The 23,164-nt window shown below is 54.8% G+C and overlaps 1 protein-coding gene across 2 annotated transcripts; it reads right to left on the reverse strand.

Annotated features, from left to right (window-relative positions):
• Positions 1-2,348: 2,348 nt before the first annotated feature.
• PSMF1 (proteasome inhibitor subunit 1) lies at positions 2,349-11,482 on the reverse strand. 2 transcript variants are annotated; one of them, XM_023939738.2, is made up of 7 exons: positions 9,248-11,482; positions 8,048-8,200; positions 7,430-7,512; positions 6,662-6,838; positions 5,507-5,560; positions 3,529-3,687; positions 2,349-3,421 (listed from the first exon to the last, which is right to left on the reverse strand). In XM_023939738.2, the coding sequence occupies exons 1-7, from the start codon at positions 9,374-9,376 to the stop codon at positions 3,370-3,372; spliced, it is 807 nt and encodes a 268-aa protein (XP_023795506.1). In that variant the 5' UTR covers positions 9,377-11,482; the 3' UTR covers positions 2,349-3,369. The 2 variants fall into 2 exon arrangements, with proteins under 2 accessions (XP_023795506.1, XP_023795505.1); XM_023939737.2 differs by lacking the exon at positions 9,248-11,482 and adding an exon at positions 8,972-9,192.
• Between the last annotated feature and the right edge of the window lie 11,682 nt (positions 11,483-23,164).

A 23,164-nucleotide genomic window follows, 5' to 3' on the forward strand; every position in this document is an offset into this window, starting at 1 on the left:
ACAAGAAATACTCCCATGGATTAGGGCATGAGGCTGCTCAAAAAACTGCAGGAAGGGGCTGTTATTGCTTTGTCAGCGCATTGCTGGGCTGTGCCTTGAGTCCCTGCAGGACTGGAGGGAAGCCTCTACATGGAGAGAGATATATTTACAATGAACAAACTGTGTCAAGGAAGGAGTGCCATTAAAGATTTCCCAGTGAGAACTCCAGGGTTGGGATGTGATCTTGGCTGAGGTGTAGGGTGGCTGTGGCCACCCTAGAGACATGGAGAGAGACATGGAGCTTTGTGACCTGGCTGTCCCTTCATGACTCTGTCAGGCACTGGGAAAGAGGTACTTGCATGTGGTATTTAATGTGCAGGGGAGTAGTAGGAAGCAATCCAAAATATTCCAGTGTTGAGAAAAATCTGGCTGGGAAAGGCTGATGGTCACCAGCCTGAATGGAATGAAGGTCAATGGCTCTTCAGTCCTCCAGTGCTGGTGTTTTGGGGGTGCCTTTCTTTGTGCCAGGGATGAGCAAAGCAAGAAGGGAGGACCCAGTGTGCCTTTCCCAGTTCCATATAAAGGGGGCTGCTTTGTTTTCCTGCTGGGCCACACACACGGCTTCCCTGTACCCAGGATCCAAGGGATGTAGCACCGGCTGCAGGGTAATTAGCGATGCCGGGGGGGTTCTGCCATCCCATCGGGAGCATGCAGGCAGGTGCTGTGGGCTGGGCCGGCTGGCAGATGGCCTGAAGGACTCTCTGGGGATCCTGAGCCATTACCAATAATCCAGTGCCTCTCTTCAAACGTATAGTGGAAGTGCTGCTGTTGGAGGAGGGAGGCTGAGCCTGTGCCAAGACCGCACACCCAGCCCCAGCCACTCCTCACAGCCTCCCCATAAAAATTAACTGCGGGGTGTTACACAGTGCTCCCGTGCATGTTAATGTTTCTTATCGCTTAGGGCAGAAACGGCAGCGCTGGGGACAGGGACACATGGCTGAGGGCCTGAACTGCCCCTCCTGCTGAAGGGAGACCTGGCCCTTGCAGCCACTGTGGAACAAACCTGCAATGGGGGTGGCTGCCCCCAACCATTCTCAGGGGATGGGGTTTGTGCTGGCCACAAATTCCTACAGATGGAATAAGGAATGTGCTTGGTATCACTGGTCCTCAGAGCCACCTCTGCTATGCTCCAGCTCCTTTGGTGGCACCCAAGCCAGCTGTGGGGACAGTATCCTGTTCCCGCTGTCCTGTGACATGGAGAGGAGGATCATTGCCTCCTTTTACCCATCCTTTCTGGGGAGTGGATGGCTCAGCCCTGGGAGCCCAGAGGCCCAGGCAAAAGCCTGCAGCAGACACTTGTCCCCTTTGGAACCCACTGCCCTCCTCTGCCACCTGTTTCCCAGCTGCACAACACCACGGGCCCGCCGGGGCCGGGCGCTGCAGACAAAAGCCGGTTTCTCGCCCTGCTGCAGCCTCTCCCTGCGCTGACTCGCTTTAATTAGCCCCATCAAAGCCGGCTGCGCCTCTCCATCCTGGTAGGTCGCAGAACGTGATTAATTCAGGCGCAGAAAACAGCCGCTCCCCGCAGAGAGGGCCTCTCGATGAGGCCAAAGCTGTTTCCTCTCCCCTATCCAATCTCTCAACCCCAGCAGCAAGGCTGGGAGCTTATTTCTCCTGGAATGAACTGTAGATGGGCACAGACTGTCCCTGGAGCCGGAGGGGACAAGCAAGGGCAATGGCCTCACCGAGCCCGGGGTCTCTCTCCATCCTTCCCATATTGCTCTGGTCACGGGCATTGCCCACAGCCTACCCGTGGGTCTGCAGCTGGGACCTCCCCTGAAAAACCTGGGTAGTGCTGTGGGTCTGGGCTTAGAAACAAGCCCTCCGCAAATGGGGGTCCATGCATGAGCCTTGGGGAGATGCAGGGGATGCTCCAACTGCTCCCAGCACCAGATTGCTCCAGCTGGTCTTCCCTGCTCCCCCATGTGCAGGGCCCAGGGTAGCACACACCATAACACAGCTTTATTAACTGCATTTGTAGGCGAAGAGGTTTTAAAAGGAAAAAGCCTTTTGGGAGAAGAGATAGATGGGGGGATCCCTTCCCCCTCTTCATTTCTGCCAGAGCAGCTGCGTGCAGTGTTCCAACAGCACTCAATGCCCCGGAGAGGCAATTACTGCAGGAGCAGGGTTGGGCTGTTCTCCACTTCATTTTCCTAATACAGTTACATCGTCTTAGAAAAGAGCTGCTGCTCAGGGGAAGGTACAAAGCGGGTTCCCAGCGTGAATCCTCTGCCTTGGGAGAATCTCTGGGGCTTCCCTTTGCACAGTAGGGAACAGAGGGGCCACCCCAGTAAGCACCAGCACAACACTGTTGTCACATTTTTATTTCAGTCTCATGAACATTCTTCCAAGAGATCAAACCATGAGAAGAAAAACAGCGTGAGCCCCTGACAGGAGAGATGAGCTGCAGGCCCAAAATCAACTGAGCTGGGGAATCTCTAGGGAAGGGAGGCTTCTAGAGAGAGCTCAGGAGCCTGAGCCAGGCAGATCTCAGCCATTCTCCCCAAGTCAGCCAGGCAGAGCCACACACAACAAGACTGGCAGTAGGAAAACATGTTCAAGAAACCCCCTTTGCAAAGCTCCCTCTGTCTTACTCCAGATCTATGCAGTGCCCAGTGGGCACCCCTCACCACATTGCCTGCAAGGCTTCACAGAGACCCCAGGAATGAAAAACACCACAGCTTCATCAAACAGAGGGGGCAAGGTGAGCCAGGAATTCAATCTCTGTCTCTTCTCATGCATATCAAAGGCTGCTGCTCTTCAAAGCTAGCAGGCACAGCCATAATCCCAGCTGCTGCTGGGGGTCTACCCATTGAGACCCCGTGGGTTGGGTCTCCAGCTCTTTAATCAGTGCCTTACTCAGATACTGAGCAAGAGAGAAACCCACTCTATGGGGAGCCCACTCCAGCTGTCCCCTTCAGGAGGTTGCTGTGGTTTCCTGCAGAGGAGCACAGCAAGGAGCCAGCTGCCTCCTTATACCCACCACTTGTGGGACCCCAGCAGCAAGCTCCGCAACCCCAGAGAAGCAGAGGAGAAACCCCACAGCACCCAGGCCATTCCCAGAGCACCACACCCCACACTCCCACCTTGCTGGGTGCAAATGGCCGGGCACCCTCAGAGAAGCAGAGAAAGAAATGACCTACTACTGCCTCCTCTTCTGTTCTGCAAACAGGGAAGCCTTTATAGCTGATGGGACACATGGGAATGTGGCCCAAAATGGAGAGAAGGAAAATGCTGCTGGAAAGATCACGTCCATCAGATAAGGAGTGAAGAGGCAAAGTGCCCCTGCTTCCCTGAAGACTTGTTGATGAGCAGCCACATGGTGACTCCTCACATGAACATGTCATCATAACCTGGAGGGGGAAGGTGGTCAGGATCCGGCCTGGAAAGAAATTCAGAGCAGAGTCAAACAGAAGTGAGAGCTCAGGCCTGCAGCAGCCAGTGGCAGGCTGGAAGCAGTCTGGAATACCAGCATGGCCAAGGACCTACCCAGGTCGCCCAACTCCTAAGGGGCCAAAGGGGTCAAATCTGGCGCCTGGTGGAACAGCTCCTGGAGGAAGCCGGCCTGGGATGCCTGATGATGGGTCAATGCCAGGATGGGGGACACCAGAGTGGAGAGGATCCACAATCATTCCCCCACTCCGACCTCTGGAGAGAGAAAAGGCAGAGAAGGAGATGAGATTGGCACTACAGAGAACTGAAGAAATGCCGAGCATGGGAACAAGGGGTTAACCAGGCACATGGCATGTGGGAAGGAAAGCTCTCAGGTCCAGCCTGTGAAGTTGCCCATGGCAGAAAGAGCCCTGCTGAGAATCCCAGAAGTGTTTAAGTAGGAAGAGACTTTAAAGCTCATTTCATTCCAACTCCCTGCCACACCTTCCACTAGACCAAATTGTCCCAAGCCCTGTCCAATCTTGAACACTTCCAGTGATGGGGCAGCCACAGCTTTTCCAGATAGCCAGAGGTGTGGGGTCTCATCATCCTCACAAGAAAGAATTTCTTCCCAATATCCAATCTAACCTGGCCTGCTGTTAGTGGGAAACCATTCCCCTTTGTCCTGTTGCTTCAGACTCTTGTCTAAAGTCCTCTCCAGCTCTCTTGGAGCCCCTCTGGGCACTGTAAAGGTGTTCCTGAAACCTTCTCTTCTCTAGGCTGAACAGCCCCAGCTCTCACAGCCTGTCTCCACAGCAGAGGTGCTGGCTGCTCCCTCAAGAAGCACCAGACCTGCTGGCCCTCACTGCAGGCTCATGTTCCATCCCTGCTTCCCGTCCTGCCCTGCGCAGTGTTGCAAGAGCCAGCTGGGCTCCCACAAGCCTTTCCAAAGAGCTGCCTGGAAGTCATTTGCTGACCACGGCGGCTCCTCGGAGCTGCCCCACGCTGCGAGTGCCATTCCTCAAGGTTGGCTTTGTGCAAATGCGGCTGGAGCCTCCGGACACCATCATACAAGTCATTAACAACCATGCTAATGAGTTCCATTAGGCCAGAACAGCTGCCCAAAGTGCCCCGGGACAGCCAGGTCCCATGAGCATATTCCTGGGAGTCTGGGTCTCCAGCCCCAGCACTGGCAGGTGTCAGCCCACAAATCTGCTTCCATTTACTATCTTTGTTTTTTTTGTCATTTACAGAGAAATCTCTGATGAAGAGCTGGAGGCAGCAAGAGAAACAGGGACACCCTACCCCCAAAATTAATCCCTTCTTCTGGTGCAATTATGTTTCTTTCCAGTCCCCCCAGCTCCAGGCCTCTCTTTCCAGCTGAGCAGGGACATTTTTAGATGTCCCTTTTCTAGCCAAACACACAGAGAAACAAGTCTTGCAAGAGGGGAAAAAATGCCATCCCCACAGGAGAGTGGTTCCAAAGAGGAGACTCCTCTGGGCTGCAGGACACTCCACAACGACACCACAAGCTGGTTATTGTCTGTCTGTCTGCTTTTAACTGGAGCGGAAGATGACAGGTTCTCCTTGCCTAACCAAACCAAATATCGAGGATATATCTGTGAAGCTCAATCTCCCAGACAGCCTAGCAGCTGCCCAGGCTTTCTCCAAGTGCCTCAGACAGCCAGGAGGCTTGCAAGAGGACTTGAGAATCTGTGAACTCGGCTTTCAGCCTCCCCTTCTGCAGACTGCTGGGCTGGAGACACAGCAGCTGGTAACGGTTTAAATTAGAGGCTTACATTCACTTAACGATGTATTCAGCTTTGATTTACTGCAGGAATTACTGTGTGTTAAATGAATACAAGCTGATTATTAAACAGACACAGATTGCAACCTATCATCTATGCAAGAGACAGGATCTTATTACAATATTAGAAACACATTGAGCTTTAGCAACTGTCAATTCGTCCCTCACAATTTGCACTGAGCAACTGCCCCCACTCAGAAACACTTGGCTGGATACTGTTCCAATGGTCTCCAAACACCCCACATCCCCCAAAGGCAGAGCAGGGTGTGCTTCAAGAGCCATACTCACCCAAAAGGGTCCAGATCTTCTCCACCAACAGCAAAGGGACTCAAGGGGGAAGGCCTGAAACACAGGACACAGCAAAATGTTCAGGAAGAGCAGAGAAGCTGTGTGTAGCTGTGCCCATGGGTGCTCTCCAATGGCAAACAGTGCAGCACCTGGAGGGCCCTGGGATCTGTGGGACCCTGCATGAGGGGGCTGCCACTGGGAGCATTCCCTGTCCCGAGGTGTTGCCGGATGTGGACACTAACACGCGTTGCAGCAGCTTGCTGAGACAAAGGGAGCCCTGTTTTTCCCCCCGCTGTTCCCACTGCTTGGAGCAGGAGCTGTCCATGTATACCACGAGTTTCCATGTCAGGGGATCCCTAAGCAGTGCTGGGCTAGGCCAGGCTCTCCAGCATGTCCCAGCCAGAGACACAGTCCCACTTCTAGGAGTGTGGGGACATTGCAATGGTGGGCCTGCAGCCAGCTGGCACATCTCCCTGTCAATAACCCAGGCCAGGGACATGGTTTCAGAGCAGTGCCCAGCTCCAGCCTGTCTTCCCAGGCCTCTCCATGGAGCCTCTTGCACCCTGAGTGGCAGCAGACAGCAGTGCAGTGACACACAAGCCAGAAGTTACAGCTGATCCCCAAGAGACAGCAGAGCCACTGTAGGGTCTCTTGACTTCCAGCCAAAGTGGATCAGAGTATGTGTGGTAGAGAAGGGAACCCGCCTGCCATGTACGAGTGATGACTGGAAGGGGCCAGGAAGGGATGGCAAAGCAGCTACCATGTGTTCCCTCTACCCAGCATTGCCAGCAATGGTTCTAAGGGCAAAGTGGGGTCAAGAGAACAGGAAGAGGAACCACACCCTGGCTGGGTGCACCTCTGGTGTCCCTCCTGAAAGCTGCTCAGCCACCCAATGGCACTGTCCTTCACCCCACACCTCACGTCCCAGCCCCAGATGCTGCCTGTTCCCTCCTGGGTTTGTCAGCCCAACACACAGCTCCAGAAGAGTTCATCCCTCTCCAGCAACCAAATCAAACCCAAGTGTCCAGGCTGATCCAGCTGGGGAAGGTCTGGATCCTTCTCACTCCCCATCCCACATGCACAAGATGGGGACCTGATGCGCAGTTTGGGGTGCTGAGCCAGGAGCCTCTCAGCAGCCACACACTCTTTACTCACCTGGATGGGGCCCTTGTGCCCATCGGCTGCCGGGGAGGGAGCCGGAGCGGGTTATCATCCCGGTGCACATCCTCTTTGGGCTCAGGCTCCTTTCTGGCCTTTCCTGCAGGGGCCCCAAAGGGAGCAATAATGCCTGAAGCAATTCTCGTCCTCAGCTCCTCAGTGTTCTTGTACACCCTGCAGCAAGGAGAGGGAAGACAGTGGGGTGTGGTGGCCATGGCACCCGAACACAGCCCTGGACAGGCTCCAACAGGCACAAGGAGGAGAGACAAGCCCAAAGTGACCCTGGCACAAAACATGTCCCCCACTGGCAGCACAGAGGGGACAGGAAGGGCTACCAGCACAAAGGGGCATCAAAGTCATTACCCCATTTCATATGGACAAGGTACTACCCAGCCACTCCCTTCTGCTCCAACCCAACCAGTTTGCACTGGAGGAAAGCACATGACACTGAGGATGTGGCTGAAGGTCTCACACTCTTGGGCAGTGTCCACCCAGCACAATGCCCTGGAAATGAATGTGCTGGCCTGGCCTGTTCCCAGGTGGGGTGGCACACCCCTGGGCTCCACCCCACGATCCCACTGTCCTCTGTATCTCTCATGCCAGTGCAGAGGAAGGCAGGGAACAGAGTTCTGGCTGCATTTCAGGGCTGGCCTGGTTTTGTACTGGGGAGTAAGTCCTCCAGCTCCTCCCAACCTGATTTCTAGCCCCCTCTCCATGCCAGTAGGACATTTGCTCCTGTAGAAAATAACAGGAAACTGAGATTACTTGTGGAAATCGTCCAGGTGCTCTGGGTTGATGTAGTCGGCCACTGCCAAGGTCACATCTGACACCTTCTGAGAGCTGCGATCCTGGAAAAGCACAGGTAAAGCAAAGTGAGCAGCCTGGCAGAGCTGGGAATGAGGGACAGAGAAGCTACAACAGCAGCCCCATGCTTGGGATACAAGGAATTGGGCTTGCCTGCTTCCTGCCATGTCTTTGTGCTGTGCCTGAATCCCCAGGATCAAACCCGAGTGTACAGCAATATTTTCCCTGCTCTCTCTCCCCAGTTCAGGCTGCAGAGGGTGAAACTCTGAGCAAAGCCACCTGGAGCAGTTGCTTGTTGGGGCTGCAGAGAAGTCCTGATATGGGAAAGGGACGGAAGCAGGGCAGTTCCTGTGCTGGAGTGTTCAAAGCCAACTGTCCCACTGCCCTGACACAGCCAGTGTTTGACCATCGTCATGCTGGGCTACATCTGACACAAAAACACACACCTTGGAGGCCCCATCTGAAGGGACAGACACCACTTCCAGGCAAAACAAGCAAAAGCCAACATTTAAGAAATTGCCTCTGGTGTTCTTTTCAGCCAAAGGATCCCAAACCCACAGGGGCCACGTGGGTGCTCACCATGACATTGAGGATCATACTGTCCTCCACCATGATGGCCTTCAGCAGCAGCTCACGGGCATCATCCGTGGACTTGTAGCGCAGTGTATACACCTCCTTGTTGGCTTCCCAGCCAGCAGGCAACAGCTCTGACTTCTTTTCATCAGGACCTGGCTGCAATGGAATGGATGGGCTGCCAAGACCCTGCCCAGGAGCCCAGCATGACCTCCTAGGGCTGGGGGTCTTGTCTTGGCTGTACAGGGAGATCCAGGGAGGGAACTGAGGTGTCTGTGAGGGGATCCCTCAATGCCTTCCAGGTTTTGACAGCACAGGCAGGACTGTATTTCCTACAGGCTGGTCCTGCCTGCTTGCCAGCCTCCCACAGCATCCCTGCACTGGAAGAGGAGGACAGGACCACTCTTTGCTGAGCAGGAGGAGATCACAAATACCCAGACTAGGAGACAGTGCTCTTCCCTGCCAGACACCTTCACCTCCCCAGCATGATACAGAGCTGTCTGGGGCATGGGGGAAGGCTGTCATCATGTCTGTCCCAGTCCCACATCAGTGCTTCTGGGGGGCGCTGCCCTACACTGTCCCCTCCTATGGTACTGGGGAGAGTCCTCTGCTGTGACAGTTCCCTGCAGCCCCATTATCCCCCAACACCCATCAGGATCCAAATTCACTAGACCCCCATCTTAGCACTGGGTCCAGAACTAGACTGCCCTACCCTCTGGTATTGCCCCAGTACATTTCCTACTCAGCACGATCTGGACACCTCTTTTTTATTACAAAGTTCTGCCTCACCACTAATACCCACTTAGCATTATACTCTCTTCCCGGAATCATACTGATCGCACCAGCATAAGGATCTCCCGTCCTGCGACATCCCACAGACTACCTCCAGCATCAGGACCCTCGGCACCCCCAGTACCGGGATTTTCTCACCATAGCGGGGATCACCGCCATTAGCTCAAGAGCGGGACCCCTACAGCACCGGGACCTCCCCCAGCCCCGCAGCCGGCCGCTCCGATCTCCACACCAGTACTGAGGCCCCTCGGACCCCGCACCGGCCCGGGTGCCCCCAACACCGCCGGTTCCCCCGGCCCCGGCAGCGGTCGTCCGGCTCAGCCGCACGGCGCCGGCGAGCGGCGCTAGGAAAGGCCGAGGCATCACCGCGGCCTGCTAGGCCTCCGCGGCAGCGCAGCGCGGCTCGGCGCGTACCTGGTCGCCAGTACCCAGGCAGCGGTAGCCATGCCGGATCAGCTCCCAGTGGATGCCACAGACCAGAGCGTCCTGCGGACGGGAGATGGCGGGCCTTGCCCAGGCGTACAGCGGCTCCAAACCGGCCATGGCTGCTCCGGGCCGGGGCGGAGCCGGGGCCGCACCGCCCCTCACTAGAGGGCCCCCGTCCGCTGCGCTGGGCCCGAGTCGCCTCCTGAGGCCGCTGGGCTACTGATTGTTTTATTGTGCTCGGCTCTGCTGAGGCTCTTCGAGTTCTGGGGTCGGTTTCGGGCCCCCCAGGACAAGGACATTGAGGGGCTGAAGCGTGTCCAGAGAAAGATATAGAGCTGGGTGTTATAAATGTGAACCTCGTTTTTCACACTTGGGAAGGGGCTAGAGCACCAGGAGCAGATGGGGAGCTGGGAGGACTCAGCCTGAAGAAAAGGAGGCTCAGGGGGGACCTTCTCTCTCTCTACAACTGACAGGAGGGTGCAGCCGGGTGGGGGTCGGGCTCTGCTCCCAGGGAACAAGTGACAGGACAAGAGAAAACCGCCTCAAGTTGTGCCATGGGAGGTTTACTTTGGATATTAGGGACAATTTCTTCACCAGAAGAGTTAGTGGTGGGCTTGGTTGTGCTGGGACAACAGTTTGGCTCAATGATCTAAGTGGGCTTTTCCAACCTAAAGGATTCCATGATCCTGTGAAGCACAATCTAGCAACCTCTAGGTTAGTCACTCTGAGCCTTGGTCCCTGCTCCTGGCTCTTTCTTGTCATCAGAAAAGCATTTGAGTCCATGCTGGGTCTGCTTGTGCTGCCATAGAAAGCCTTCATGCTGACACCAAAGAGGCCAAAACACCAGATAGCCACTGATGGGTTTATTTCATCCCTTCCATAATTCCTTTGGCTGGGTCACAGTGCTTGTAACACCTAAATTCTATTAAAGTTGCCATTGAAAGGCATTCAGGGGCTTTTTTTCCTTGCCCCTGGGACAGAGCCAGTGTTCTCAGTGTGGCTGGCAGGAGGCTGGGGCTCGGGACAAAGCCAGGGAACACCATCATCTGCTGCTTTCCTAATCTGAGCTTCAGCTCCTTGGGGGATGCTCATCTTGACTTCATTATGCTTCAATTAATTAACTCGCACTGCTCTCTCTTTCCATTTCCCTCTCAAGAAGTCACTGAGGCTGAACAACCGACCACAGCCTGGCAGGTCCCATGGGAACCACCACCAGGAGACACCACACCTCCTGCCATACTCTGCCACTCCTTTCTTCAGGGAAGACAGCTGGACTCATCAGGAAGGCTGCTGTGGATTTTCCACAGGGCTGGGATTTCAGCACAGGAGCTCCATGAGAGAGGCATTGGATGGGGATGAGTTAGGAACAGCAGGAAATGCCTCAGCCGGAGCTTTTCCATTGCTGAGATGTGATTCAGAGCAGCAGCAGCAGCATTTCCACCCCATGGCTCGGCTCACTCCCAGGCAGCAGCCACAGTTTCAGGCTTTGACAGCATCCACATTTCACTTTCCAGCACAGCCCAGCCCTGGGTGGGCCAGGAGCCTACCAGTGGTTCCATCTGAATGCCCACTTCTGAGGCAGAATTTGGAATCACAGGTCTCCCTCCAGAAACCTGATCTGGAATCCTGTATCTCACTGCTGCTACTGGACTCCCCCTACGTTCCTGCAGAGCTGCTGCAGGTGCAGGAGCACAGGGTATTTGGGATGGGTGACATCAGGAGCTGTTGATGTCTCAGCAGGAACACAGAGAAGCTCTGCTGAGTGTTTTCCAAGCTTTCTGTTTCCCATCCAAGTTCCTTCCATCCCTGGTCACCCACCATCCTCTCCCCATCCTCTCACCCCTCACTACATGCTCCCATCCAGCCCTCAGCTTGTCCTCCTGTGGCCTCACTTCCATGTTCATCCTTAACTTACGTTCCTGCACTGTGTTGTGTCAGCTGCCCCAGACTGCTCTTGAGAAGTGACTTTTGGTGCCAAGTCCCCCTTGGCCTGACCAGCCTCTCCATGGGCACGGCAGTGAGGAAAGCAGGATGTCTCCATGCATCCCCTCACCATAGGACCCTCCTGGGAGCCAGGCCCCTGCCGTACCTGAGCCCACGGCCCCAGGGCTGGCTGCCACTGCATCAAAGCCATTACTCCAGCACCCACGGTGCCATGCTGGCCCACATTGCCTGACTCCCCATGTTCTCCTTCCTCTGCTACCGTGCTTCACTTATTCGGTGGCTCAGTGATGATGAAAACCACTGGCCACATGAAAGCAGCCCCCTAATGTGAGTTAGGGGCCTGCGAACTGCGTGGGAGGTAGGGAGAGTCCAGCCCTGGCTGGAGTCAACAGCCAAGTCACTAACGAGGTGATGAGGATTGCAGAGCTGGCGCAGTTGTGCTGCAAGGCGAGTGTGTCAGGGTGGCTGCCGGCCATGGTGGTGCTGTCTTTGGAGCAGCCATGTCCTTTTTGTGACTGTTGGAGCACAGATGGAAGCAGGAACAATGCTGGGAGAGCTGAGCGAGGCCCTCAGAGCAGTCAGCGCCCCGATGCTTCACACGTGTTCATGACAATTCACGCCCAGCTCTTGCACCAAGGAAGCTGCCCTTGGTCATTTTCCTCCCTCTTTTACCCAGGAACATGATCTGTGGAGACCTGTTCCCTGACAGAGCATGGATAGGGGTGCTGTCCCAGGGGAGGCAGTAGCTGGGACTATCCCAGCCAGACGGCGGTGCTTGGAGCAGGTAAAAGGCTACATCAGCCGGGGTCACCTCCGTCACACAAACCACAGTCTCCCCTGACCTTCATACTTTCTCACTGCCTCACTGCTCCCATTGCATGCGCCCACTGTGGTGTCGTAACGAGCAGAAGAGGAAACAGATTTCCCAACCACCCGTCCCGCTGGCAGCCCATGAGCCCTCTGTGCTGGGAATGGCAGCCCACACGGCCAGGGCAGCTGGCTCACCCCTGCGCTGTGCGTGCTGGGTATGACCCAGAGTCTCACAGGAGAAGGCAGAGAGGGGCCATGGATAATCCCTGGCTGATGTTCAGGTGTTGTAGATAGCTGCTTCCCTCGGGGTCAGCTTGCTGCTGCTCCTCTCCCATGGATGGGAATGTCTCCCATGCACCACCCAGGGTGAGCAGGGCCAGGTGATGGATGGCACTGCCATATTTTCTTGCAGAATCTGTGTCCTGCTCCATGCAGGCAGCAGTTTCCTAGCACACAATGGGAGGGAAAGATGGGATCCCCTGCTGCATAGCACAGAGAGCCAGCAGCGCTGGAGTAGCTCCTCCACAATCTGCTCACTGCCTCAGGGCTTACTGGCTCAGAAGGAGCCACCTGATTGTGACTGAAATCACCAGTGCCAAGGGACGGGGACGAGGGCAGGGGTTCCTGGAATGGGCTTTTCACCTCACTGCCATCATTGCCTTGAGAGGAGAGGTAGTTACTCCATGAAAATTTGGCCTCCCCTTCATTTCCCCTAAATTCAATTCCAGGGAAAGATGACACTGAGGCAGGAGAAAGGGGTTTTTTTCTCCGGGGAAGAAATGCAAACCACATGCAGGCAGGCTTAGGCAGGAGGAGGGACTGGGGCTGTGAGAGCCGGCGCTCAGCAGCGAGGCCGAGCTAAAGTCAATTAGTGCTTCAGGACTCGAAACACGCCTGAGTGCTGCGCTTCGAGCAGGCGTGATCCCTGTCGGAGAGAGGCTGCCAGTAGGGTTTGAAAATAATTAGGAAACCCAGAACCCCAGTGCTTCCCAGAAAAGCCTGTTAGTTCTGCGGTGGAAACCTTGCTTGCAGGGAGTGCATCGCACAAACAGTCATGACTCATCAACTGGATGGAGCTAAACTCCATTTTTCGAAGGTCAACATGCTCAAGTCCTAATGAACTTTACCCTTGGTAGGGCTCTTATGTTCCCATTGTTGATCTGAATTCCACGGATGCCCAGCACACCTGAGGGTAATGGAGGATGGTTTCAGGGGATGCATTTCATCCAGAGACACGAAGAGCTTCCAAGAAAGCAGTGGTGATGGGGAAACTGAGGCACAGAGGGTTCAGACCACCAGCCCACTGCCTCCAGCCAAAGCCTGCACCCCACCAGTCGTATCCCTGCAGCCTGGGTGGACACTGCCAACCTCTGCTCTTGGGGGATCTCAGCTGTGAATCCGAGCGGTCCAGGACAGCCTTGGAGGAACAAAACAAGACAATCAATCACCCTTGCTTCATCCCGCCCCAGTCTGCATTGTGCGGAGCCTGAGGGACTCCACATCAAAGCAGGAGCAGCTGGCTGCCGGGGTGTCCCAAGCTGGCTGCCGGGGTGTCCCAGCCCCAGACGGGCAGCGCCCTGCCCACGGGCTGCCTGTCTGCACTGCCCACACGGGCTTGGCCTCTGCTCGCTGCCTGAGCCCTGGCAGAAAAGCTGGGATGCAGCGCTGCTCCCTGCTCCGAGTACGGAGGGAGATGTCCGAGGTCAGGGCGGCTGCAGAGAGCACCAAAGGTGGGGGTGCATGGATGCAAGGACACCACTGTAGCATTCCAGGGCTGGCAGCACCTCCCCTCTGCAGGGGCGAGCAGGAGGTGGCATTGCATATGGGGGAAGAGCCAGTCCCATCCCAAGCTTATCCTGGAGCTGCAGGAAGCCTTCACAGCGAAGCCTGCTCCTGCCGTGCAGCTCCCGCTATCCTCACAAGACCCTTTTCTTTGCAGTTCCTTCCATGCCACACGGCGGGTGCTTCCCTCGGGCTGCAGCCCCAGCGCTGCTGCAGACAGTACATTAATTTTTGGACGTCTTTTGCAGCTCCCCAGCGTTTCTCTCCATCCGAGGCACGCACGGCTGGGATGAGGCAATGTTCTTGGGGAGTGTTGGCTTCCCGACTGGTGGGGAATATTCCTTGATGAAACTGGTCCAACATGCTGCCCAGTGGGGTTGGGGATGATGAGGGGGTGCAAGGAGTCCAGTTGTGGTGAGCTGGGCTGCACCATGGAAAAAGCCAGCAGCGCTGACCATCTGGGATGGGGCATCTGGGCAAGGGAGAGCACCTGGATCCCCCTGGAGCAGTGCTGTGTGTGGGTGCAGCAGTGGAACAGCAATTTGGGTACAACCCTCCAGATATCCCCTATTTTCCCTCTGGCAAAGGGTCAGGGTGGCTCTGCCCTGTGACCACAGCATGGGGCAGAGCAGGGAGGACATATCTCTGGTAGCCTGCAGGACACACGTGCCAGTGGTGGGTAACAATTGACATTTTTTCCAGTTCATTAATTAAAACACAGAACAAAAGTGACTAAAGTGTGAGGCTGGGTGTTTACAGGGAAAATTCCTCTTCAGGTGCCAGGTTTATTAATAGAAGAGGAAAAAAACAAGGGGGAGAAGCAGGGCCACAGCTGGACAAGGAACATCTGGGAAGGATATGCTTTTGTGGGGGTGGATGGTGTTGGGTGTGTGTGTGGGATGGGGGTGTGAGGATGGGGGTGCAGTAAACGCCCGTGTCACCCCACCACCAAGCCCCCGAGATGCTGAATGGCCATGGGGAAGCCATGACGTGGGAATTGCTGTGAGGCAGGAGGTTCCCAGCTCACCCTGTGGGACCCTGGCAGGGCTGATTCAGATCCTTTGAAGTTTTCCCCATTAACTGCCACAAACTGGTCAGGATCCAGGCTGATGAAGCAGGACATGCTGTCAGCATTGCCACCAGAGCTGGGGCTCCTGGGACACAAGAAAGACATGCCCAGCCAGGGTTCATGGTGTGAAGTTTGGGGCAGCAAACCCCCCCTGGCTCCTTCAAGCTGCCCCCAGGAGTGCAGGGACTCCCAGCAGTGTTGGGGGCTGGCAGAACTGTGCCTCCCCCAGACCCATATGCCACCCACCTCTGCCAAGTGCCTGCACACAGGCTGGCATTTGCACTTCCATATGTGACACATTAGGATTTGTTTAGAAGCCCTTTATTGTCATATTTTGTTCTTTATTTCCTACAAATTCAATTTGCTGAGGGATATGTGTGGATTGTGAAATTATTTTGAGAATAGTTCCTCTGGGTTTTTTAATTTCCTTTGTATTAAATTTATACAGTGTTTAAAAGGCTATGAAAAAATTTATGTTACAAAAAAAATACAAAAAAAAAAAAAAAAAAAAGAAAAACCAGCCCAAAAACACAAAACAAAAACAAAAACAGGAGGGCAAAATTCCAGGGAGGAAAGAAGAAGAGCCCAAGAAGGGGATGAGCTGTGGGCTGGCATTGGGACCAGCCACTGCTGCCTCTGTCATGGCAGGCGCTGGGGATGGTTTGGCACAGATGCCCCCTCCTGCTCCCACTTCATCCTGGATGGAAAACCAGGCTGGGAGAGATGTCACCACTGCCTCAAAAGGGGTCCTGGAGTGGGACCTGCCATTTGCTGAGGCCTGGATGACTGTGGTTTTTCCCACCACTCAGCCTTTCCCTTTCCTTTGCTCTCCATACGGGAGCAGGACACGGATGCTTTGCACAAGGCCGTGGGGCTCCACTGAGCCCCCGCCTGCCTTTCCAACCCCTCACAGTCATTCAATGCAGACATAAAAACCCATGGCCACTCCCAGCAAGAAATTCCTGACAAGAATTATTCCCAAGCTGTGACTGTGGAAATCCAGGCTGTCCCCCATTAACAGCTCCACAGCTTGGAGGCATTAGGGACCCCTTTCGCTGCCGGGGCGATGGCCAGTTAGGAGCCACTCTCCCGCCCTCTGTCCCCTTTGCTGGGTGTTTCCAGCTTCTTCAAATCACAGACACATTTTTCATCTCTTTATTTCCACCATTGTCATTGTCATTGTTCCAAGCTGGTGCAAATTGGGAACTGGCCGTGCACTGACACTGCTGCTCCCTTTGCCCGCAGCCGCCCTTGTCCCCAGAACCAGCAGGAGGGCCCATTCCAGGGATGGGGATGGTATTGCATCCTGCTGCCAGTCCCCCAGGGGTTTTTGCACCTTGGTCCATGCCCCTGCCTGGCGCAGGACCCCTGGCATGCTGCATCCTGCCTCCCTCCAACATAATTTCTCCTTTGCAGCCTGCCTGAGGACTGCTTAGAGGAGGGTGCAGGGGCTGTGCCGGTGTCTGGTGAAGGTCTGTCTGAGACCCCCCGGTGTTTTAAGAGGGTTTCTGGGGCCTCAGCAGCACTGAGGAGGGAGCTGGAAGCTTTGGGAATGCTAGAATCATCCAGGTCCCACTCTCTTGCCATGGGCAGGAACACCTTCCACCAGCCCATTCTACCTGGCCTTGAACACATCCAGGGACTGGGAAACTCAAACCCAGCAGCATCCTCAGCCTCAAGGGACCAGGGACAAGGACTCCCCTTTGCAGTGCCAGGGTGCCCAACCCTTACCACAGCTATGCAGGGTGCTTGATGCTTCTCAGCACCAGGGGAGGGAGATGATGTGGAAAATAATTATGCAAGAGGATTTATCCATTATTAAGATGGAAACGGAAGAATTCAGTGAATGCGTAACTTCGATCAAGAGCAAGATGCCAGGGCTGCAGTTGTCCAGTGCAGTAGGATGTGCCAGCAGCACTGACCATCTGGGAAGAACGACAGGATGTTTGAATAAGCTGAGAACAGAACAACCTCCCAGGGCTGTGGTGAGCCAGGGATCCAGGGATATGGGGATAGAGGGATGGATGGATGCAGGAATGTGGGGATTTGGGAGAGGCAGAGATGCAGGGACCCAGAGATGAAGGGATGCAGAGATTCAGGGTTGTGGGGATGCAAGTCCCAACCTGATGGTCCCTCTGCCCATCACATCCCTCTGCCCATGCAGACCCTCACCCTAACCCCAGGCTGCCGAGTCCTTCTCAGATGAGCCTCACTCTGCTCCTCTGACCCCTCTAGGGAACTTGGCAAAACAATGGAGGGGAATTGCTGAGCAGATCCCAGCTTTTGCTCTGTTCTAGGAAAAGAGAGGCCACACCAAGAACTTTCTGAAATTTCTTCCTGAAGCCTTGGCTGGGAGCTGCCTCTGCTTTGCTGAGACATTCTGACCCTGGCAACACTGGGGCTTGGGCCTGGCCTGGCCACGCCATCCTGCCTCTTCCCAGCACCCAGGTTTAGGGAGCTGTAGCCTTGGCAAGGGCTCCCTGCTCCAGCCTGTGCCCCTGTGCAGGTGTCTGGGTGTGGAGCCTACCTGCCAGCCAAATCCTGGCTCCTCTTTGCCCCTAGAGTCACGAGGTGGTGGCTTCTCCAGGCCACCAGCATTGCTTTCCCCGCCACATGCTGGCAAATTCCTTTCACATGAACAGGAAATACAAATTCTCCTCTTCTCTTTGTTTTTTCAGGAAAAAAAAAAAGTTAAACAAAAAATAATCTAATCAAGTGCTGTTTGTTTGTGGTCTCAGTGATCTCCAGTTGTTTGGTTGAGGCTCAATGAGATGCCATTGGGATGGACAAGGACAGGGACACTCCAAACCTGCTGCAAACCCAGGTGCTGCCAGCCCTGCTGTTGTCAGCAGTGCTGGGGCCCATCCCCATGTGGGGATAGACAGACATCCACATGGCTCCACTGGAACTGGGAGCACTGGAGCCAGAACTGGTTTGGCTGATGGAACCATTGCTGGCCCTGCTTCTGTCAGGCTGGCTGGGAGAGTGTGGGAGCAAAGGGATTGTTGTGTGGTCTTCCAGGAGGGCTCAAATTAACAAAACAGCATTGTTAAACAGCTCAAAACATCAGTATCCTTTAATTATCCCCTTTTCCTAAGGGAGGAGGCATTTTGCACCTGGGGAGCCCAGGCCACACATCACTCTTTCATCACAGTATGATGGGATTTTGCCTCAATTCTGATGTCTGGAAGCAGCCCTTCTCCAGGCCCACAGTGGGAAAGCACTGCTATGCCAGGACCCTGGAAATTGCCATCCATGGGAAGCACCAATGTGATCCTCACAGGACCCCTGTTCCTGGGTATGGCCCAGCATAGGAATATCTCTCCTCCTACAAAGAACTGATGCAAGTTTATTCCCTGTCTCCAGGGAACTCTGAGCAGCATCATTTCCCTTGGGACTGGAATCACCCTTTGCACCCCAGAGCACCCCTAGGCCAGGGCTGGGACCTCAGCAGGAGGGACCCTCTGCCTGCAGGAAGGTGCTGGAACTTCCATACTGCAATGGATGGCCAGGTTGGTTCTGTTGGGAGCCTCCCAGGCAGCCAGGGAAGAGTGGGGACGGATGGAAAGAGATGAATGCACCAGGTCATTATGTCTCTCCATGTTGTGGTTGCTTCAGAGCTGAGACAGAGCTCTCCCTGTGGTGGGGAGCCATGAACCCCCAAAATACCATGGGAAGGAGAGGTGGCAGCTGAGAGCGCCTGGAGTGCGTGCGGGGTGCGGAGGAGGCTGGGGATATTTGGAAATGTTCTTTTTCGACTTTCATAGTGCGGCGTGCATTTTTTACTTCATTTAATCTTTTTTTTTCTCAAATTCCCAAGTGAAGAATTCTTTCCATGAGCCAGAGCCTGCTGCCACGGCTTTGCGCCCGGCCATGGCACTGGGGACCAGTTGGAGACCATGCCCCTGTATCCCTCCTCCAACTGCAGCAGCACGGATGCTCAGAAGTGGGCATGAGGCTCAGGGCACCCAACTGGCACCCTCTCCATCACTGCTTCAGCTCCAGTGTCCCACCCCAAGCCCCTTTCCTCCCCACTCCTGTGATTTAGTGCTTTTTGGGGTGATGAACCTCCTCTGTGTGCTTCGAGCGGGAGCTGCCCACAACCCATTTTAAACAGCTCAGGCTTTGTCTTTATTCCAGCTCCTGAAAATTGAATTTGTTAGTGGCATAAACAGGATATAAAAGACTAAAAAAAATAAAAAGGCGAAGGGAACATTTTTCTCCATGTCTTTTCCTTCAACCTCTGAGGACCATATCTGCTGGCACCCTTGAATGTTAGTCAAACTCCTGAAGGCAAACAGGCCCATAGGACCTGCTCTGTCCAGCATCCCAGGATACTCCTGACCCTGGATTTTTTAATACTAAGGTTACAATTTGTGCTCTTTTCCTTTTTTTTCCCCCTGGTGTTCTCCAAACTAACGGTGGTTTATGGTGCTCTTTGACGTCAGCCACAAATGGGGCTGCCAGGTGGTAATAATTTTCCTGAATGTCGGCTAAATACAATTATCACTCCATTTTCACTTCAGAAATATTAAAGTTTGTGTTCCTCCTGTTATTAATTCTTAAAAAAGCCTTTATAAGTCACCGTGGCACACGGCCGCTGGCCCTGGGGTGCTGGCAGCCACAGCGGGGCTGGTGACCATAGTCCAGGCTGGCCCTGCTGTGCCACGTCCCTGGATTTTTCTGGAGGGGAGGGATGTGAGGCAGTGCCCTAGAGACCAGGGACAGAGCCAGGAGTTGGGATGTCAGCAGGACTGAGGATGAATCCTGAGGCTGGGAGGGTGAGGAGGCACCCATGTCCCTGTGGGAGACCCAAATTCCAGTTCCTGTGGACCACGAACTTAAATCGGGTGTTTCCCAACCCTGTGCCAGCACAGCAGGGTCCATCAAAGGACGAGCTCCTAGACACGCTGTTTCCTCCTGGCTTGGTGTCCAAAGCATGAGCACATCCCTGCAGCTTTGGCCAGGGCAGGCAGGAGCTGAAGAGTTGCTGGCTTTTGTCACGGAATGATCACATCCTGCTGCCAAGAGGGGTCCATGAGGGTGGGGATGCTGCAAAAGTCCAAGTTTAGCTGCAGCAGAGGTTGCAGGGCAGTTCCCAGAGCTGAGACACTGAGGATGGATTATCAGGAAAATGGCTTAAAAGTAAACTTTGAGACAGAGACACCATCACAGCCTTCGGTGGCCAAGTCCCAGCTGAATGATGCCAGCACCAACATCAGGCTCTCAGCCCTGGCACAAGCTGAGGTGCAGGTGCAGCCACACATCCCATGTTTTCCTTCCCTGAGGGCACACAGATGGGCACCTTGCTTGCCTTCCACTGCCCAGGGTCACCTCAGCCTCTCACCACATCCCCTGCCTGGGAGCACTGGGAGCTGCAGCTGCAGCAGGGCCTGGGCAGGGCTGGCTGTGAGCACAGGAGCCATGACTGCAGTGGCTGCTTCCACAGCCCTCCCTGGGCTCTGTGGCTGCGGGGCAGGGGGGGAATTTCCCCAACCCCAACCAGCAGCCTGCCCAAAGCCTTTGTCTTCTGCTGAATTCCAGCTGGTGAGAGTCATCCACCAGAGTCAGAGGATTTACCCTCCTGGGGAATGATGTGCAAGAGGGAACCATGTAGTCACATTAAAATTATTTGAAAAAGAATGGGACTTCTGAGTGCTGTCTCACGTGGAGCCAGGAACATCCATCTGACTGATGCTTCCATCTGTCTTTCTAAATAGTTTCCTTAAATAGTACAAATATTATAAAAAAAAAAAAAAATCTATTGGAATTTGGCATATATGGTTCTTAGGAGAATAGAAGAGGGCCAGATACTAAAATACCACTGCCTTGCTCCCTTCCAGTAACAAACACATGATTTTCATTGCAGGGAAGGCAGAGGCAGCTGACAGTTACATCTGGCACAGAGGAGGATGCTCCATGGTCACTGATGCTTTGGCTTTGCTGGCAGAGCAGGTTGAGCCCAGGCTGAGGGGTCCTGTTGGGCACAGTAGAGGCACCCGATTCATCTGGGGAATTCCAGCTCCCTACAGCAAAGGAATCTGCAATCCAGCTGCCCCAAACCCCAAGCTCCCCATCCTGCGCTACAAGTCCCATCTCCTGCCTTTCCTTGGAGAGCCCTTCCCTGAGTGCCCACTGTGCACAGCCGGGGAAGTGGCTGCGATGGCAGGAGGAGATTCTGGGGTACTTTTCACACCACGTCTCAGTTCCTCGAAGACTTTGCCTGCTGTTGCTCTCACTATCACTTCCTGCCAGCTCTTCCCAGGAACCCTGTGGTGCCCACAAATGGGAATTGGTTTATGGCCTGGCTCAGTGTTGGTGACTCCTCGCCACCGTGTTCACTCATTTCACCCTTTCAGCTCCGCTCAAGGAGAGATGACAGATTTTCAGTGACAGAGTTTCAGTGGCTCGTGTGGGATGGAGATTGACATTGGCTTCAAGGACGGTGCTTGGTGCAAGTGCTTTCTCACAGGGATACTGGGGCTGGGGACCTTTCCCTGCCCCAATGTCACCCACTGCTGGGGCAGAGTTGGATAAAACCTTCAACAACCCCCAGCCTACACGTTCATCTCCTCCTTTCACCTTCTCCAGTGAATACTGCGGTCACGGTTCAACGGTTCATGCAGCAAGCAAGTGCCTCCTCCATCCTCCTGAGGTTCTCCACATTCCACCATCCTCATCTCCTGGCTACCTGAGAGCGTGGCCCCAACACCACCTCCCCTTGGGACATCCCAGCTCAGCCATAACCACCTGCAGAGCGGAGGAGCCCAGTGTGGGGATGCCGTTCTTCCCAGCGCCCGTCGGTGCTGGCCGGTGCTGAGCCCACCCCGCGCCAGCCGCCGGGTGTTCTCCCCGCTCTGACAGCTGTACGGAAATTGGAAGGCGACGCTGACATGTGTCAACAATAACCAGCGAACAAGCGCCAGCGGCGGCAGCGGCTGTCCCCACCACCTCGAGGAGGCTGGCCACTCTTGGCTGAAATCACGGCACGTTGCGGCTGGAAGCAGGAGTATTGTTTCAATTATTTCCATTATATAAAGTCAGGCCATTTAATATATTCTGCCTCAAAGGGGCTCAACTAAAGAGATAAAATAAACACTGGAAATCTGCTCTGCTGACATGGACCAGGAATTCAGTTTCGACACCAAGCCTTCCCTCCCATCTCACTGCTCATCTTCCCTTTCCTCCCGGCTCCCTGTCCTGCTCTTGCTGCCCCTCGGCCTTCAGCACCACTTGATGCCAAGTCCCTCTTTGGGCTTTGCTCCTGTTTTGGCAGCTGGAGCACTTGAAGGCTGTGCAGCCACGCTGGCGTCCAGGGCTGGAGCAAGCCAGAGGAGCCAAGAAGAGAGATGGAGCTCCAGAGCTCGCTCTGGGATGAAGGATTTGATTTATGGCAAATCTTAAGCCTCTTGGGATGCCACATTCCCTGAGAATAGCAGGAATGGCGGGTGGCACAAACCCAGGAATGGCTGGAGTGTGGCATGACGAGGAGGAGAAGAAGGAAAAGGAGAAGGAAAAGGAGGAAGAGGAGGAGGAGGGGAGAGCAGATGTGCCATGAGCATGCTGCAGGCTGCACTTGGCAATGTCAGCACTAAAATCAGCCACCTTCACGCCTTCCTTCTCATCTGGGAGAGCTGATGGCACCCCAGCACTGAGGGACCTCACTGTCTCTGTGCTGGCCTGGGAGGTGATCAGTTGGGCTGCCAGGACTGGCGTTGCTCCCACCAGCTTTGACCAGACAGGAGCTGCTTCCCATTAATTTCTTCCCACAGCATCAGCCTCTCCAGAGAACTCCTCCCTTGCAGGGCTGTGCTAGTCCAGGTATTCCCAACATGTTGGCATGTGGGACGGAGCACCAGCCACGCCAGCATTAAATGTGTTACTTGGCCTTTCCCAGCACATTTCCCTGCTCCGAGCTCTGCCTCTCCTGGAGCGGGGTCACGGGCAGTGCCACCACCAGGGACCCGGCTGACGGAGGGAGCCGTGTCACGGGATGCCAGCAGGGGCTGCGGTGCAGTGTGAGATGGAGCTGGCATTTCATAAGAGCAGGGAAAGGGCCTCTGCCGAACTGGCGCGAGAGCAGCTGTGACTTTCCATTCCTGTGGGAAGTGGGCTGCCACCGTCCAAGCATCTGGGCTTGTTATGATGGGAGAGGAATGCCAAGTATTTTTCTTCCTTATCCACTACCATCAGCTCAAACCCTCCCCTGATGAAACCCACATTCATCGCCTGGGATGCACTGGGGAAGACCCCTCCCAGCCCTCGCGGCTGCTGGGAGCTCATGACACCTGTGGAGACAC

This window comes from Cyanistes caeruleus, chromosome 16, assembly GCF_971803275.1.
Source record: "Cyanistes caeruleus chromosome 16, bCyaCae1.hap1.1, whole genome shotgun sequence".
Classification (NCBI taxonomy): Eukaryota; Metazoa; Chordata; class Aves; order Passeriformes; family Paridae; genus Cyanistes; species Cyanistes caeruleus.

Excerpts from the sequence above, each read along its gene's own strand:
- PSMF1 (XM_023939738.2), bottom strand. The coding sequence starts at position 9,376 with ATGGCCGGTTTGGAGCCGCTGTACGCCTGGGCAAGGCCCGCCATCTCC. Across the intron at positions 6,839-7,429 it reads CACCTGGACGATTTCCACAA|GGTGTACAAGAACACTGAGG; the intron begins GTAATCTCAGTT and ends TCCTTGCTGCAG. Across the intron at positions 5,561-6,661 it reads GGCACAAGGGCCCCATCCAG|GCCTTCCCCCTTGAGTCCCT; the intron begins GTGAGTAAAGAG and ends CCTGTGTTTCAG.